This window comes from Apodemus sylvaticus, chromosome 12 (genome assembly GCF_947179515.1).
Source record: "Apodemus sylvaticus chromosome 12, mApoSyl1.1, whole genome shotgun sequence".
In the NCBI taxonomy this organism is placed as follows: domain Eukaryota; kingdom Metazoa; phylum Chordata; class Mammalia; order Rodentia; family Muridae; genus Apodemus; species Apodemus sylvaticus.
Genome location: NC_067483.1, coordinates 42,572,964 through 42,591,860, shown reverse-complemented (window position 1 = coordinate 42,591,860; position 18,897 = coordinate 42,572,964). Strand labels below are relative to the sequence as shown.

Here is an 18,897-nt window from a genome sequence, read left to right as displayed (position 1 = left end):
GTTTTCCTCTCATTTCCCTTTGCTCATCCCAGGCACATCTCCAAGCGCCTGACTCCTTCTCAGTCTCTCTTTTTCTCCTAATGTTTATCTCTTTGGATGTCAGGGGTTGATAGGACATCCCATAATTCCAACATTATTCCAAATTTGTCACACTTCCTGGGCTTTTAAATGATCCTAAAATGATTTCTGATTACACACTTAAGCTCTGAGAAAATCCTCTTGGGCACAAGGGGAAACCGGTGTCACCCGAATCAAAGGACCCAAAGGGTGCAAAGCATCCTGGGACCAGAAGAGGGCAGCCCTAGGCCACCAAGCAGAACTCAACACCAGGTCAACACCGGGTGGACGGGGACACCAGGTCAGTTGTTCCTACTGCTCTAAACCCGGGAGGTGTCTGCTTGTAGGACAGTCACCTCACTCTGGCGGAGGGGCGTGCAGCTGGGTACCCTTGACCATTTTAGGCATGACGTTTTTGGGTAGTTCAATGAAGCCTACCCACAGATGACTCCTCAGGATAACGTCACAAAGTGCACAAGGCAAGAACATGGAATTAGAGAGGAACTGATCACAGAGCAAATGCCAGCGAGGAGTGCAGCTGCTCCTCCATCAATACAAGGACCCTGCGGCAGGTCTAACAGCTATCGGCATTTTGCAAGCGGTAAGGAATGCAAACGGGTGCAACAACAGACATGTGACATCATCTCCATTAGGAGAATCCACAGGCACTGCTAATGCCACTGTGGTTAGTCGCCTGCATTCATTATTAAAGGAAACATTTCAGTTAATGTAATAGAAAGTAAAGATGGGTTTCCCCTAGCCGCCATCACAGACTCCTGTGCTCTGTCTGCAGGCTGTCGGGGGAGAAGCTTCTGGAATGGGGTGATGTCAATCCAGAAGGGAGCTGAGGCTACAGCTAGCCCCGCCACTGTGGCTGGAGCGGATGCCAGCAGTACCACTCTGCTGAGAACAGCACTCATTAATGGTGGGGATTTGTAGCGCTGGACCCTGTTCTAAGTTCTTTAAACTCATCTAACTTTGACGACAACTCTAGAAAACAGGTCCTGAAACTATTTGTGACAGATGAGAACACGGAGGCACTGAGAGGTTAGGGACTTAGGCCGGGTCTCACAGACACTAAGCAGTAAGCAGTTCAGGGGTCAGACAGGCAGTCTACCTCGTGGGAGTACTTAGCAACAAGTACTACTCCCATTGCTGACACACGCCCAGTGCTGGAGTCTGGGGCTTACAGGCTCACCCAGGAGTGTGGATGCTGGGGGAAAGGAGGAGGCAGGACGGACAGGGAGGAGGCTTGGAGGGAGTAATGTGTAAGCTTGGAGGATGCATCCTCTGCCTTCCTAGCTAAACAGGAAGAAGTGGGCGTGGCCTGGCAGGGCTGAGGTGAGCCAAGGGTCCCATCCCCTCCTTTCTCCCCTCCACCAGCTGCCTTTCCTCCTTACCCGCTCAGGACACCCAGCACCAGGTTGAGGATGAAGAAGGAGCCCAGCAGAATGAGGGTGACAAAGTAGATCCAGGGCCACTCATTCCCGATGGCGTCATTGACCTGGTCCAGACAAAAGTGTGAGTGCAGTACTCTGACCTGAAGGGTAATTCCTGTCTGTCCAAGGGTTGACTGTGCACCTGGCCCAGGCTAAGCAGATCCATTTTCCGTCCTGCCAAGGGTGTCTCTAACGTCCTGACATCTCTGGGTACTCTTTCCCATCTCTAAGTGAAGATGTGACGCGTGCTCTCTACCCCCCACCCCCCCAGACTTGCAGCAGAGGGGAAAGGCATGTGTGACATTCCTTTGACATGTTTAATCACCTGCTTCCCTAATGTGAGCCTGCGAGAAATGTTCACACTGATCTTTTATCGTTGCAAAGCATTTGACAGTTTTATGATCCCCCCACACCCGTCCTAGGCAGCACGTCTTTGTTCTCGAGAGTTCTGGGTTGGAGCCGCATGGGTGAGAGCTCAATTCTTGGCTCTGTGGCTCATTAGATTCGTGGACACATAACCTCTCCGAGCCTCGATTTACTTGTCTGTAAAATAGGACCGATGCTGTTTGCTGTTGGAGCATTAAGCAAGAAACGCAACAGAGCTAATAATAATAATAAAAAAATAAATAATAATAATAATAATAATAGTAATGATAATTCCTAACAAAGAATTTGCTCTAATGCGAAAGCTTCTGCAATGGTGATCACACAGCAGCAATCCTGCCAGTTTTCTCCCTGGCTCTAGGATGTAAGTGATATTACCTTTAAAGGGGAGAGGACTGATACACAGTGATCTTTACCTAAGAAAGCCATCTTGCCCAGTGGCAAAAAGAAAGACTTAAAGGGCTCCTCATCAAGTGTCCAAGTCATGGGACACCAGTAAAGAGCCACTGAAATTCTAGAGGAATTCAGGCATTGAGACTAGAACTCATGGAGCTCCGAGTATCCATCCCTCACCCCATCCCTCTTCCCCATCCCCCACCCCCATTTCCCACCCATCCCTCTCCCCATCCCCCACCCACATCCCTCAACCTCATCCCCTACCCTCATTCCTCACCCCCATGCCCCACCTCCATCTCTCACCCCATCCCTCACCCCATCCCCCACCCCCATCCCCTACCCATCTCTCACCCCATCCCCCCATCCCCATCCCCTACCCATCCCCCACCCATCCCTCACCCCATCTCCCACCCCCATCCCCCACGCCATCTCTCATCCCATCCCTCACCCCATCCCCTACCCCCATCCCTCATCCCCACCCCCACCCATCCCCCACCCCATCCCTCACCCCCTTCTAGGATGTTGTGGACCTTGTACCATGGAACTTGCCCCAGGGAATACTAGGCAATGGCGGGGCTTACAAGCCCCTTCTTCCTGCCCCCTACTAAGCCTTTAGAAGAGAGGGATGTTTGGAAGCGCAGACTCACCCAGTACAGCACATCAGTCCACCCCTCCATGGAGATGCATTGGTACACGGTGAGCATAGAGAAGCCAAAGTTGTCGAAGTGGGTGATGCCATGGTTGGGTCCTGGCCAGCCTCCTCGGCACTCGCTGCCGTTGATGGTGCAGGGGCGCCCGGAGCCGGTCCTAGCACAGGGTGATGGTTTCTCATTCTCTACCGTGGCCACGATGTCTGGAGATAGACGGATGTAGGATGAGACTAGAGGACAGTACCTAGAGACAAGCTGTTCAAGGGCCATTTGGAAGAACAGAGTGACAGAGACGAAGAAGGGCCTAGGACCCAGACTGGCAGTTGGCACCCACAGGTGGCAGCAGCTGTGTTTAGGAGAACTCAAACAGGGCTGGAAGGACTACTCCAAAGATGAACTGTCCCTTGAAGCTCCACTCATGCTACAGGAACAACCAGGGGGGCCTCTGTGCCTTCTGAGGCAAGAGGGGGGCCATTGTATAGCTGGGGTGGGCTGGAGACAGGGGCTCCTGGCATGAGGTTTAGTCTGAGGAATTAACATGGTGGTGGAGTTCTTCCAGCACACTGGGCTGAGCTGTGCAAGTCACAGAGCACATGGGGCGGGGTCGCCTTCTAGGGAAGCTGCTGTCAGGCCTCGGAAAGCACCTCGGGTTTGCCCAAGGCCTCTTTATTTTCTCTAAAACACTTCCTTTTTCCCTCTCTCCCTCTCTCCCTCCCTCTCTTCCTCACTCCCCCCACCTCTGTGTGTGTGTGTGTGTGTGTGTGTGTGTGTATGCACGCATGCACTAATGAATGTGCCACAAGGTCCACACCAGTTGCCCTCCACTTTATCTTCTGAGGCAGGGTCTCCGGCTGAACACAGAGCTCACTGGCTTAGCTCTGCGGGCTGACCAGCAAGCCCCTGGGATCTGCTTGTCTCCACCCTCACTACTGGGGTTACAGATCCACCATGTGCCACCACTGCACCTGGCTTTTTACATTAGCCCTGGGGGCCCAAACACAGGTCCTCACGCTTGGATAGAAAGCACTTCGCCCACCCAGCCACGTCCCCAGCCACTGGAGCACGTTTATCTTAGGATATTTTATAGCCTCCTGCTGTGTTCTGGGATGAGGTTCCCCTTGGAACACGGTGCCCCCTGCCTTACCACACTTAGGATGTCAGCTCAGAGCTCTGAGGGTGGGTGGGGAGGTCAGCTGGGGTCCCTGGCTCTCTGGAGCTGGTGCCTCTGATCTGAGAGGGGCATTTAAATGATGTTGCTCAGCACTTGTTAATAGCTTGGCACCTCCAAATCTGTCCCAAAGCTCACACTAGATGACGTCCCTGTCATCTGCCTAACAGTGCTGATTACAGGATGTGAAAAGTCAGGGCACGGAAGACGCCAGTGTTGGTTCCAGGGCGTGAACAGTTCTGACAATGGAAGAGGCTCCTGCGGGAGAGGACTGGGAAGCTGCCAGTGAAGCCATGTCAGAGTCCACACTGAGAAGCGAGGTTCGATCCCCGCATTGACTGACTCTTGTTGCCCGTGAGACTGGGGAAACTAGGAGCCTCTCGCCAAGAGGCAGTGAGCACGGGGGTTGCCCTGGTGACTCCAATGTCCGAGACAGACAGAGGACCCGACCTCTGTCTGTGTTGTCCTCTCTACACTGAAGACCGTGGAGTAGGCCATGCTCAGAAGTTTCCAGGGATTCATCTGTAAAGTAGCAAGGCTCAGGGTAAGAACGAGAGAGCCTTCTGTGTCATCTGCCTCCTCAAAACCATCTCCATAGCCATGCTAAGATGTTGCTGGATGCTTGGCCTCCCATTCTCGAAATAGAGAGTAGAGTGCTCCAGCAGTCACGTGACATGTGATGTGGCAACAGCCTCCTGCAGAGCAGATGTCACCTCCCTGCCCAAAAACATCACATAGTACCACTCTTCTCACTAAGGGGATCTTGTTTGGAAGAACGTCACTATTTTTCACACACACACACACACACACACACACACACACACACACAAGCACACGCGCACACGCACGCGCATGCGCACACACACACACACACACACACACACGCGCGCACGCACACGAGGCTCCTGTTTTCATGTCATCAGCTTACTCCTACTCTCAGAAAGGAACAAATGTTGTTATATCTGGTCCAGTTTCCTTCCTACCAATGAGTCAGACTTATGTAAATCACGCTCTTTGGGGTCTTCGTTGCCTCGTGAAGGTGTCCTAAAGCCAGAAAGGTGAGAACTGCTGCTTTAGGAAGACTTCCTTGGCCTCTAGGTGGGCCTCAGTGTGGGAGGCTTATGACACCCACAGTGTCCCATCGGAGCCTCACTCAGTACGCATCCTGCAGGCCTGATCTGGGAGACAGTTCTAACCAAAGTAAACTATGGCCACAAGGAAAGGATGAAGAGACATCCAGGCTCATCCCAGGCCGATGCTTCAGTCTGCACCTGGCCCAGGAAGCCTGGAACTTACCAAATTGTATATGTGGGGTGGGGCAAGCTGAGGCCAGAGCCGCCTCTCAGCTCTGATCCTGGTGAAGCTGTCTTACCTCCACTCTCACGAGTCCAGGAGATGTCTCCAAGGTGCAGAGTGGGGAGAGGAGCTGGCTCTGACCCCGGGCTTCTTTCTAGCTGTGGCGGCCCCCTTTAGAGCTCAACTGGGCCCTCTACTCCTCCTCCGTCCTACATAACTCACCTGTCCCGATGAAGTAGCACGTCTTGTGCATCTTGCCCTTGAAGAGCTCCAGCCCGATGATGGCATAGATGATGACCATGAAGAGGACGAGCAGGGCGATGTGGAACAGGGGGAGCATGGCCTTGAAGATGGAGTTGAGAACTACCTGAAGGCCTGCGGCAAAGAGCAGGGAGGGGGAAGAGTCATTTATCTTCATTGTCTCATGGCCTTCCCCACAGAAACAGTTGGATACCCATGTCAGAAAGGGCAAAGGTGGGCTTGGGAGAAGAGACACTGTCACCCACTGGGCACCCCTGACACCAGCCGCAGGGGTCTCAGCACGCGGAAAGCTCGCAGGGCCTTCACGTCCAAGCCCGCTCCTTTGCTGCTCAAGGGGGCCGTGTTGGTTTGAATGATGTTAACTTGTTCCAGAATCACAGTGAAGACCCTGGAGGGGGAACAAGGCAGAGAAGAGGGTCCGGCAGTCAGATGAGCCCAGAGCTCTGGGACCTGCATTCCTCCATGTGAAGGACAGGAGGGTAGGGAGCAAATGCAGTTCTCCTGGCTGTCAGTGCCAAAGAATTTTATTTAACCCAGGTTTCTGAGGCCAGGTTCAGCTCTGAGCTGTTGGTGATGATGGTACTAAGTACCAAAAGGGAGGCTTCAGGTTGAAATGCAAGCACGCTATGGGCATAGTCCCCGGCCCCAAGTCAGAGTACATAAGAGGAAGCTGAAGGGTGGCCCCTTGCTCATTTGGTGACCGGGTGTGGGGTGGGGGTGGTGGGAAGGGAGGGAGGGGGAGGGAGTTCTCTGCTAGGCTCTCCCTAGGACTGGCCTTCCGCCCAACACCAGTTGTGCTCCTGCTCCCCTCCTCCCCCCACTTAGAGCTTCGAATCCCATTAACTCTCCTCTAGGAACATCTCCAGTGACCCCAAGTTCATTGCAGAACAATGGCGCTCTGTGAGACAGTGCTGCTGCTGCTCTCGGATGCTCTAGTCATCTGCCTGGCTTCCAATCAGAGCACCTCACAAGGACCACACTGAGTCTGAGAATGCCTCAGTTTTCCCCACTGTGGTGAGAGGAGCGCTGAAGGACCTGCAGATAAATGATGGCGTTGGGCTGAAGGACAGTGCAGGTCATGGTTAACTGAGCCACCTTTGGAACCAAGGACGCTTCCATTTGCATCCTGCTCACTGTGTGACATTGGGCAAGTTGCTCAGTTCTCTGTATCTGTCTCTGCACCCATGCAATGGAGGAAATGGAAGCTCTGTCAGAGAGCGTTATATGTAAAACACACAGTAAGTCCCCAATACATGCGGCTGTTATAATTAGGTATTGATTAATAAAATGAGAATATCATAGGTTACCAAAAATTCATTTCCTGAATTCTGACACCCAGAAATTCAGAATGTAACCCTGGACGTAGGGCTATTAAAATGAGATTATCAAGGTGGGCTGTGATCCGATTTGTTGGGCACGCTTATTATAGGGGACATCTAGATGCACAAAGACACACACACAAAGACAGAGTGAGGAGGTGGCCACATACAGCCAAGGGGAGAGACCTGGGGACATCAGGCCTGCCAACACTAGATTTTTAACTTTTGGACATCTGTAGCAAACCTCCATTGTGTATGCCTCCAGCCTGCAGAGTCCATGGCAGCCTAGCTCACTAACGCAGGCTACTAGATGTCCATATTTGTGTATATAGTCTAGGTCCGTGGAACCGATGTACAAGTAGCAAAGGTGACCACTGGAGCCACTCACATGTCCCCTTGCATGTGGCAGGGGAAGATGAGAGAACTTGCAGTGTCTGGGTGGTGATGCGGTTTGTGACCAGCAGGCAGGTACTGGGGTCACTGGGTCATTTCCCACCAACATTGATCACAGCCCAGGATGCTGAGGTCTTCTCTTTCCTCCGGGCTGCTGGTAGCGCCTGTAGGCAGAGTCTTTAGGGCAAATCTGACTCTGGCCCCCAACCCCCCAGCCAGCTCTTACCCCAGAAAGACAATGATGAAATCCAGCACATTCCAGCCACTGCGTAGGTAAGCATCCTGATGGAATAGGAAGCCATAGGCTATAATCTTCATGGCGGCCTCAATGGAGAAGACGATGAGGAAGAAGTACTCCAGTTTCTCCTGGAGGGAAGACGGTGGTGGCAAACGTGGTCACACCTTCCTGCTGCAAGTTTCCAATGCTCCCTTCCAATGCTCCCTCCCAGTGCTCCCTCCCAGTGCTCCCTCTCAGTGCTCCCTCCCAGTGCTCCCTCTCAATGCTCCCTCCCAGTGCTCCCTTGCTCTAGCCTTGATCTGCCCTCCAGCCACCAGCTCCTGCTGCTCCTAGATGCCCCCACCCTGACAGCTCCCCACTCCCTTCGACAATTCACCCATAAGCCGTCCCTTAACAAGGCCTTCCCTGGCACTTCCAACCTTTCAGCTCTTCTTCCAAGCTTCATGCTGTCTTCCTAACATGTGGCTGAAGTGCCACATATATACTTTTATTGTGTTCTTTAACTCTTTTCTCACCAGGATATAAACTCTACAACAGGGTGGGATTCCTGCCCATTCTCCCCCTCACACCCCCAGCTTCCAGGACCTTGAATTGGATGGATGAATGGATGGGTTTCTGTCAACTTGACACAAGCTAGAACCATCTGGGGAAAGGGACTCTCAACTAAGAAAATGCCTGACGGACTGGCCAGTCTTATCAGGAATTTTTTTCTTGACTAACGTGGGAGGACCCAGCCCGCTGAGGGCGGTGCCAGCTGTAAGCAGATGTGTAAGACAGTAGGCTGAGCAAGTCATGAGGAGCAAGCCAATCAGCAGTGTTCCTCAGGGCTCCCTGCCTCCAGGATCCCACGCTAAGCTCCTTCATTGACGTCCTTCTGTGATAGAGTGCGAGCTGATGCTTGTAAGATGAAAGAGAAACTCTTCCTTCTCCAAGCCCCTTTTAGTGTTTTCTCAGAGCAATAGAAACTCTGACTAAGACAGATCCCAAGTGGCTTCCAGTGTGGATATTCCCCTCTTCTACCATCCAGTGGACTAAAGATAAAAAGTAGGGTGGACTCAGCACCCCAAATGAGCCTCTCTTGATAATCGGGGTCCTTTGCTCTTGCTTATCTTTCTGGTATCTTCCTTTTCACACCCACTGCAGCTGACTACATGCACCTTACAGCTGACTACATGCACCCACTGCAGCTGACTACATGCACCCACTGCAGCTGACTACATGCACCCACTGCAGCTGACTACATGTACCCACTGCAGCTGACTACATGCACCCACTGCAGCTGACTACATGCACCCACTGCAGCTGACTACATGCACCCACTGCAGCTGACTACATGTACCCACTGCAGCTGACTACATGCACCCTGCAGCTGACTACATGCACCCTGCAGCTGACTACATGCACCCACTGCAGCAGACTACATGCACCCACTGCAGCTGACTACATGCACCCACTGCAGCTGACTACATGCACCCACTGCAGCTGACTACATGTACCCACTGCAGCTGACTACATGCACCCACTGCAGCTGACTACATGTACCCACTGCAGCTGACTACATGCACCCACTGCAGCTGACTACATGTACCCTGCAGCTGGCTACATGCACCCACTGCAGCTGACTACATGCACCCTGCAGCTGACTACATGCACCCACTGCAGCTGACTACATGCGCCCACTGCAGCTGACTACATGCACCTTGCAGCTGACTACACGCACCCACTGCAGCTGACTACACGCACCCACTGCAGCTGACTACATGCACCCACTGCAGCTGACTACATGCACCCACTGCAGCTGACTACATGCACCCACTGCAGCTGACTACATGTACCCACTGCAGCTGACTACATGCACCCACTGCAGCTGACTACATGTACCCTGCAGCTGGCTACATGCACCCACTGCAGCTGACTACATGCACCCTGCAGCTGACTACATGCACCCACTGCAGCTGACTACATGCGCCCACTGCAGCTGACTACATGCACCTTGCAGCTGACTACACGCACCCACTGCAGCTGACTACACGCACCCACTGCAGCTGACTACATGCACTCACTGCAGCTGACTACATGCACCCACTGCAGCTGACTACATGCACCTTGCAGCTGACTACATGCACCCACTGCAGCTGACTACATGCACCCTGCAGCTGACTACATGCACCCACTGCAGCAGACTACATGCACCCACTGCCGCTGACTACATGCACCCACTGCAGCTGACTACATGCACCCACTGCAGCAGACTACATGCACCCACTGCAGCTGACTACATGCACCCACTGCAGCTGACTACATGTACCCACTGCAGCTGACTACATGCACCCTGCAGCTGACTACATGCACCCACTGCAGCTGACTACATGCACCCACTGCAGCTGACTACATGCACCCTGCAGCTGACTACATGCACCCACTGCAGCTAACTACATGCACCCACTGCAGCTACATGCAGGCAGCAGGGGAGGAAACAGCACCCTGTTGGTGAGTGGCCAAGGTTTCACAGCCTCACCCTGAAGACAGCCCTGCTGAGTCTTCCATATCCTGCTCTGTAGCCTGATCCTCTGGGTCACCCTGAGGCTGTCCAGGTCACCCTTTGCCTACTCAGGGCCCAGGCAAGAGCTATTTCTAACTGAGAAAACGGTTCCCTCCTGGCTGGGCTCCAGGCTGAAATGGCTTCTCTTGCAGCCGTCTGCATCCAACAGCCCTGTTTCTCCAGGCTCCTCACACAATCCCAGCCCCTGATGGCGTGAGTATCAGGCCTGCACCCTTGCAGCACGTGGTTTAACTAGCACATAGAAAGTTGTTTTTTTTTTTAACAAGAAGGGGTCTGTAAGCACCTCACTAGCCCTGTAACCATCACCCACCAGTACCCATCCCAGCCAAGCACCTCAGGACTAGGGAGAGCCTCTCCAGGCACCCTTCAGGGGCCCCCCTTATTATGATTCATGCTCCTTAATTGTGGACACAGCCAGATGGGGAACCTGGCCACCCGAAGAATGACTTAGAAGATGTGGAAGGAGAAGCAGGTAGATGTGAGTTAGATCTGTTCATTTTAATCTTACCCCCAACTGCTCCTCAGTTTGTAATCCCAAAGCTTTCTCCTTTCAAAAATATAGTATACAATTGGAAGATACCTTGATACTATTCCATTACCAAGGCTGTTGCTAGGGCCCAGTTGAGCATCATGAGGTAGAAGGATTGTGGGATAAATCTTGCTGTTATGCAAGAGATTTGCCAGGGGCTGTCTATATATCATCCCCGCTGAGAGGAATGGGGTGAAGACATTGTGGAGGGTCCCCTGAAAATCAACTGGGTGATCTTCTTTCTATGTAGTAAGCATCTAAGAATCAGGTCCATATCTCATGGGGAAGGTACTTGTAAGGAGAGGGAAGTTAAATCAGTGTGTAAATTTTCAGGCTGATTCAACCCCCAAGGGACAGACAGGAGAAGTTTTGTTGAGGGAAGGGAAAACGGGACTCAAAATAGTTGTGGTGCTCATAGGCTGGGCGGCTGGCCACGCACACCAGAGAGCTGCCTGCACCTGCTCCTGTCTGTCTGTCTATCTCTTGGCCACAGAGCAAACTTGTAGGGCCTGTGGGTCTCAGGTGGGACTCACTTGGGATTCATAGCCCATCAGCTACAAGACCTAACTCTCTCTGTTTACCACTCTGCAACCTAATCCTGGAGTACACACAACATGACCCTTGCTGTGTAGACATGGACCAGGGACATTCCCATTCTTGCTTTATAGGGACAGTGTTATCAGTGTTACATTGTGCTGGCCCCATGCCTCTCCAGAGGCCCACAGAGGAACAAGGGCTATTCACTCCCCGGGTAATTATTACTAAGCTTGAGACTAAGCCCCTGGGCACAGACTGGTTGGCATCCTGTAATCAAAGTCATAGCCTCTCTAAAGCATTTCCATCATTGTGTGTGGGAGAGCCTGCTGTCAATCTCAGAAAGTAAGAGACACATGGTGTACATTCTCACTGGCTGTTTCTTTATTCAAGTTCCTTTAGGAACAACAGTTTCCTTGTGTGTAAAACGGAGCTAATTCACTGGTTAAGAGCACTGGCTGTTCTTCCAGAGGACCCCAGTTCAATACCTAGCACCCACATGGTGGTTTATGAGCACCTACAACTGCAGTTTCAGGGGATCTACTGCCCTCCACTGGTCTCAGTAGGCACTGTACACACATATCTACATGAAGGTTAAACTAACTATGCATGTAAAATATAATAGATAATTTTTTAAACTGATCTAAATTGACCACCTACCTCCAAAGATCTGTCCTGAAAATTAAATGGCACCCTGTAAGAAGGGGTGCCCCACAGCTCGGTGGGTCACAGGTCTTCTACATGCCTGGTTGTTTGTGGAGGGGTCTTTCTGCTTGCACCACGGCCTCCACAGTCCTTTCTTGGTCTTCACGGAGCTGCTGGGTGGGACTACATCAGGGCATGGTTCTATTCAATCAGGAACTCAACATGTTTGAGCCTGAACCTCTCTCCCCTTGAACAGGCTCTTCCTCCTAAGTCCCTGCCTTGGCCAATAGTGTCCATTTGCTCAAGGCCTTGGGTCCCACCGGATCCAGACATTTCTGTTACTCACGCCTGATTCATCCATCTCATCTCCACTGGAGCTGCGTCTGCCAGGGGTGCAGCCCGCTCACACTCACCGATCTGCAGTCACCTTGCTCCCTTCTGGGCTCCCCTCACCCCTAGTCCTGCTCTACCCTGGCCACTTCAGCTCCTCCTGGTTTCCTACAGCGATGCAGTTCATCAGGCGAAACCACAGAGTAGGTGGTCCCTTACGAATGACCCCTCTGACCTTGACTGCTGGCCTCACCATTGCCTCACAGGACGCTGGCCTGCCAAGCAGGATGATTTTCAGATTCTCTGTATAACTGAGATTCTGAGCCTTCACTTACCTATGATCACTGGATTTCTCTGTCTGCCTCCCAGGAGAATCTGCCTGGGGCGTCCTCTGTATCACCTGTGACCCTGTTTGCTTTCCACTGCCTCTGCTGGACTGCAGCCTCCTAGGGCCCAAGTCATCTTCCTCTGTGTACTGACTGTAGGAGGACAAGTATCTTTGGCCCCAAGAACAGATGTGAGGGAACACTGCCCGTTAGGAACAGGATTTGGGTAAGATGCTAGGGTCCCTCTTAAGAGGGCATCTGGGGTGAGTTCTAGGAACCAGGAAAGTTAGGGTTTGAAGATTGCATACTCCTCTCAGCTTCGGGCTAGCTACCCCTTCACCCCCATGCCCAGCAGGAAGAAGTTTGGGCTCAGGATTTAGACCCTTGCCGTTCCTTCTTCCTGGAATGATGTTCCTGGACCCACTGTCTTCTTTCTGTCTGGCCCCAGCTTATGACTGATCCCTTCTGGGTTACCATCCCTACCTCCTAGCTTCTATCCAATGACATCACTTTGGTTTTGTTTGCTTTGTTTTGTTTTTAGCAGACTTCAAGACTTAATTTGCCGGCTACCTGTTTGTCCACTTAACTGTCCCTGACATCAATACAGGGATGTTTGCTCAGTTTCCTGCGGTGTCACCTGCATTTGGAAAGGTGCCTGCCACGTGTGGTTTTGGACAGCGTCAGGCCCTTCTGCCTAAGAGACAAAGAATGGGCTTGGTTGGGCCTACAAACAACTACTGCCCCTGAGGCAAGCTGATAGCAGCAGGTTTTGAGGGCGCTTTGTGAAAAGACCACAACAATGCTCAGCTTCTGGGTGCAAGCACATGACAACTGTGGGTTTTCAGTCACACAGCAAGTCCCACGTGGCACGAGTGAAGTGACATCACACAGCAGAGCAGATTGGAAGTTATAAGCAACAAACAGGCTCTGATACCAGACTAGGGGAGACAGTCTTTGATCCCAGGTCAGACTCTTTGCCCTGCCTCCCTGAGCCCTTAGGAAAACTAGGAAGTTGCTTGTGAGGTCGAAACCCAGAGGGCTCCATCATCAGGTACCAAGTACAAGAGGGTCTTGTCCTCCCACAGAGAGGCCTCAATGGAGCTTTCGGGGCCGCACTTGCTGTGTAAATCTGAGCACAGGCCTTGCATCTGTGTCACGTCATGCCAGAGCCAGGGCTGGGCTGAAAGAGCAAGGCTCTCGGTGCGTGTCATTTGTGCTGCCTCTGTCCCCATCGCCCAGTGACTCCCACCCAGGCGTGCCTGAGACTTTGAGGGAAGATGATGGCAGTCAGCCAGACTCCTCTGCAAAGGGACTTGCCCAGTATAGTCTCCCTGCCTGGGCCACAGGGCCAGCTGTCCCCATCTCTTCTTCCCTTGGCCCACCTGAAGCACCATGGTCTGGTCTGGTCTGTACTCCTGTCTGAGGGTCTTCTGTGTCCCCATGAAGGGCTCTGGAGTCGTCAGAGTTCTCTGAAAGAACTCCAGTGGAGTTTCTGGGGAGATGCTCAGCTGTGGCATTTTAGCGTCCTTCCTCAGGGAGCAGGCTAAGATCTTCACAGACATGGAGCTTATAGGAGGCCGAGGTGCTGGACTCACAGGACTCACTGGCTGGGGCCTGTTTGCTTCAGGGAGGCCAAAGAAACTACTTGATGGGAATTTGGTGCTAGATAGAATGTAGGCTAGGGGTGCAGCTCCTGCTGGGTGTCCCCACACATCTCCTTCCACCTAGGTTCTCCAAGCAGGTAGGTGGGGGAAGACCTGATGGGGACAACACAAGACACTTCTATAGTAGCAATGGCTGCCTGTCTCCTGGCTTCACTCTCTCTTGCTTCTGGGAGTAGCCATCAGGGGTGGCCTACTTGTTGTTGGACAAGCCTGTGGCATGGTACTGTGCATTTGTTTCTTACGGATGAGAGGTCCATGGGGGAGATCGCAGTAGCAAAGGTCTGGAGGCCCCTGGAAGTGGGATCCATTCAGTACAATGTCCATGACCCCTGTGACCTTAGCCCTGGAAAAGACACAACTTAGAACAGATGGGGGAGGGGGAGGGGAGAGGGCTCACAATTACCAAGAACAATTGCATTCAGTGCTTCCTGTAAGCCAGGCTCAGGGGAGGCATGGCGTGGGCTCAGAACTCAAATGGAGGCTCCCAAATGAACTCACAGGGAAAGAAGACAGTGTCAACTGGGGCTGGGTCCTGATGCAGTCACCGTATTTCCTGTTTCTTATATGAGAGAAGCAAGATATAGTCTTGCTTCCCCCCAGTAAGAAGAGAGGCAAAGAGAGGTTCCGCTGGGGACCCTGGGCTTTTGCCCTCCCCTCCCCTACCCCGTCCCTTGCCAACACTCCTCTGGTGAGCAGGCCTGCTGGGCTGCTGCTCAGTCACCCTGTCCACTGATATCTGGTCCTGGAATCTCCCTGACCCCTTATTCTGGAGGCTATGGACAACGACCAGTTGAGAGATGAGGGAAGTTGCTATATTTATCCAGATGAACCCTTGTTCAAATGGCCATGACCTGGATGGGTCACTCGTGTCAGTCCTACATGGGAGGGTGGGTCTTCATCCTCCTGCACACAAGCTTCTCCAGGCCAAGTGGGCAAACGTGTTGGGACCATGTAGCTATGGAGACAGGGCTGAGTGACAGGAGGGGAGGTGGGGAAAGCATCAGGCCTAACCTAGAAGGGCTGGGGACAGGACTGTCTTGGGTAAAGACAGTAAAGAGAGTAACAACGGAGTCTGTTAAACAGCACTCACATGCGAGGACCTGTTCTAAGCACACACACACACACACACACACACACACACACACACACACCAGGTCTTCAATAACAGAAGTCCTGCGCAGTAAGTGCCCTCACACACTGCAGATGAGTAAGCCAAAGCACAGAGGGGGATGCACAGCTTTCTAGAATCCCACAGCCAAGTGGCAGAGCGGAAACATGTGCAGAGAGTCTAAGTGGGGACCTCACAGTCTCAACTACAGTGCAGCAGTGGAGAGGGAGAGACCTACGCGTGCATTTGCTGGGTCCTGCCCACAACTGTGCATGGTCCCTGCAGGCCTGGGCACAGTATGACTTTGGCTGAGAGCTATCGGGGCTGGAAGGGCAGAGGAGGGAAGGAATGAACACTTATTGCGTAATACCTATGTAACAGGCTGTGTGTGAGGTCACTTCACAGAGACCTAACAGTTCTGAAAGGGGAGGTGCCAGTCCCTGCTCACAGGAGGGGCAATGGAAACTGAGTTTAAGGACGTGCTAACAAAGGTGCAGGCTTGTCTGACTTGAAAGCTCTTTGGTTTGCCCCAGTGTCCCGGAAAGACGGCAGAGCATGGCACATACCAAGGCCTCACCCAAGGCTTTAATGTTCAGTGTTGGTGGGAGGGAGACAGACTGGGCAGGGAAGAGAGTGCCCAGAAAGGAACCTGAGCCCTTACCATGGAGAGAGGAAAAGCTCTGTTTTATTTTCACTGTTCCTTATTGGGAGCTCTCTTATACAGCAACATTGGGAGCTTGGTGTCAAAGGTCCCTCTGTTCCTCAGAGTGGGTGACCCAGCCAAGTAACCCGGTCACTAGATTCCCCAGACTGTTCTAGAACAACCTGGTTCTGACCCTCTGAAAGCAAGGGCAGAGCAGAGCCCTGCCGAAGGCCCAGCTCCCCCAGAGGGTGAAGCAGAGTGGGCCACTGGCTGCAGGCATCGGCAGGACATTCTGGATCCTATAAAAAGACAAATACCCCGGCTGCCAGAGGCTTAGCCTCCAGCCTGCAGAGGACGCTGGGTGGCAACCTGAACCCCAGGCATGTGGCAGAGGCCTGGAGTGTCCTATAATGGCATAGGGCTGGCTGCTCTGGAGCTGAGAAGGGACTGAATGGGTGGCGGTCTGGAGAGTACCTCACAGTGTCCACGGAGGAGGCGATATCTCCTATGAGTGCTAGGACAAGCCATCCAGAACTTAGAAGCAGGGTGCCAGACAATTGTGATGTCAAGGTGGAATTTTACTAATTTTTCACATTTATTATTCTATTTGTTTGTTTGTTTGGTTAGTTAGCTAGCTAGTTAGCTAGCTAGCTAGCTAGCTAGCTAGCTAGTTAGTTAGTTAGTTAGTTAGTTAGTTAGTTAGTTAGTTAGTTAGTGGAGGACGGTGAGTGTGTCACTGTCTGACTGTAGAGACCAGAGGATAACTTGTGGGAATTGATCCTCCTTTCACCATGAGGGTCCTGGGCATCTGACTCAGGACATCAGGCCTGGCAGCAGGCACCTCACCCACTGAGCCATCTGGCCAGACCCACATGCAATATTTTATAAGTTATTTAACTGTCTAAGGCAGGGTATCTCAACCTCAGTCCTAACTGACAGTGGAATCAGATAATTATGTCTGACCTGTACCATGTGTACATGTATACCCGTACATACGTCTGTTCCTCTATTTCATGGTTCTAGACATTGCAAATGTCCCTTGATGGGCAGGTACGCTCCTTGTCCCTCCTTCTGAAGACACTGCCTTGAGGGGCGTTCCCGTGTTTCATTCTCAGTCATTCATTCAATCCTATAGAGATGGGCTGTGTAGAGACCTAGCCCCAGGGGTTAGCTTTCTTGCCCATAGGCTGTGTACAGCCACCAGTCCTGTTGAGTCCTTTCTCCCTCTCATTAACCCTCTTCCTCCAGTTCCCTGTGAACCGCCTCACCCTCCTGCTCATTCTCGTGAGTGGGTTCACCGCTGACACATTGCTCTTTCTCTGTCTTAATCAGTTACAGCTCAATCTGTGAACGTCATACTCTGACACGGGATTGCTTTGAAAGAAGAGCTTATAGCAAAAGCAAACTGTTTATAATTGGTAATTAGGGACTCTGATCATCATGGATGGTTCTCACGGGTCCCCTAAGGTCAGCCAAAACTACAGCCATGGCCCTCCTGTAAAGTGCCTTTCATGTCAGGCCAGGAGCAGCCCCCTTTCAAAGCCTGGGTTTGGGGCTACGCCAGCCCTGTGCCGAGCGAGACACAGAAGGTTCTCTCCTGGGCTAGTCAGTCCTGGAAGCTAGACCGGACACTCCAAGCATCTTCCCTGGCTTGAGCAACAGTTTCACCCTAAGGAGAAGCAGGATTACGGTGAGAGACCAGAGCTCTGATTGCTTCCTCCCCTGCCCTCTCTCTTCCAGAGGTAACTGTCTACAAAGGCATGGTCTGGAGCCGGCCAGGGCAGGTGGTGACTCAGCCTCCTTGTATCTGCCTGGTAGGCACCTGAGGTGATGCTAACTGGGAAATGAACTATACTGTATAGAATAGAGCCTTCCACAAACACTCAGTGTTGCTGCTGCCCATGATGATAATGGGGAACTAGAAGGCTAGTTGGATAGGCTGGCGTCTCAAAGAGAGATGAAGGGCTAAAGTGAACAGGTACAGATTTATTTCCCCCAGTACCAGGGATCGAACCTAGGACCTTATGGATGCAAGTCAAGCATATTTTCATTGAACTACATTCCCTCAATGGAAGGAAGGATTTTTTTCATCTGACATAATCATTTGGTACAGCCACTGGGGATAATGTCCTTGGATTCTAGAATGACATAGGGATCTACTGACCAGGGCCTGTCATGGTGACCTGAGGGTCACCCATTCTGAGGAACATGGAGAGCCTCAACATGAAGCTACAGCCTGGATCTTCATTCACACAGAAACCTCTCAAGTGTATGCCAGGTTATTCTACCATAAACAAGGACACTGGAGAGCATGGAAATTATACAATATGTCCAAGAACACATCTTCATCAAGGGATTAGGACTCAAGAGTATCTATTCTAGTTCATTGCCCTAACCACCATGCTACACTGCTCCTCCAATGTGGCTGATTTTAGAACTCCCATCCATCACTGGATCTTAAGGCTTTTCAGGACACAATACTACAATCTGGTCCTCATCTTGCTACCTCTTGACCTATTGTGTATTCCCATAACTCCTTGTCCTATCTGGGCCTCAGTTTCCTTTTCTGTTTGAGAAGGATCTGTGATTTCCCTGATGACATACAATAGGCAGAACCAGAAGGGGGCCTCAGGCCCAAATACAGGTCTGGTACTCTGATGGAATGCTTGGGAAGAGAGGGAGAGTGGGAGAGGTTTGGGAGGAGACAGTTCATCCTCTCAGGCACTCCATCACAGCCATGGTCCAACACTCAGACTTGGCTTGTGCAAGGCACTGACAGGAAGCCATTTTTGCGTGCTCCATATCCTAGCCGGTCTGGCACGTGCCACAGCAGGAGACCTTTGTTACCAATTACTCTGCCCTGCAGAGCCAATTGTCCAAGATGATGTTGAACTTACCCCTCTATTCCCAGGGTCTGTTTCAGTTCCTGCAGGGGCAGTGTTGTGTGCCTTTCC

The 18,897-nt window shown here is 52.0% G+C and overlaps 1 protein-coding gene across 3 annotated transcripts in view; it reads right to left on the bottom strand.

The window, feature by feature from the left end:
- Nucleotides 1–18,897, bottom strand: part of Cacna1s (calcium voltage-gated channel subunit alpha1 S) — a 70,377-nt gene that overhangs the window by 44,651 nt on the left and 6,829 nt on the right. For all 3 annotated transcript variants that reach the window (XM_052200915.1, XM_052200914.1, XM_052200916.1), the window contains exons 3-7: nt 7,590–7,729; nt 5,897–6,039; nt 5,613–5,765; nt 2,924–3,129; nt 1,458–1,561 (exon numbers count right to left, since the gene is read on the bottom strand). In XM_052200915.1, coding sequence (XP_052056875.1) covers nt 1,458–1,561; nt 2,924–3,129; nt 5,613–5,765; nt 5,897–6,039; nt 7,590–7,729 — 746 coding nt within the window. The remainder of the gene's footprint in view (nt 1–1,457; nt 1,562–2,923; nt 3,130–5,612; nt 5,766–5,896; nt 6,040–7,589; nt 7,730–18,897) is intronic.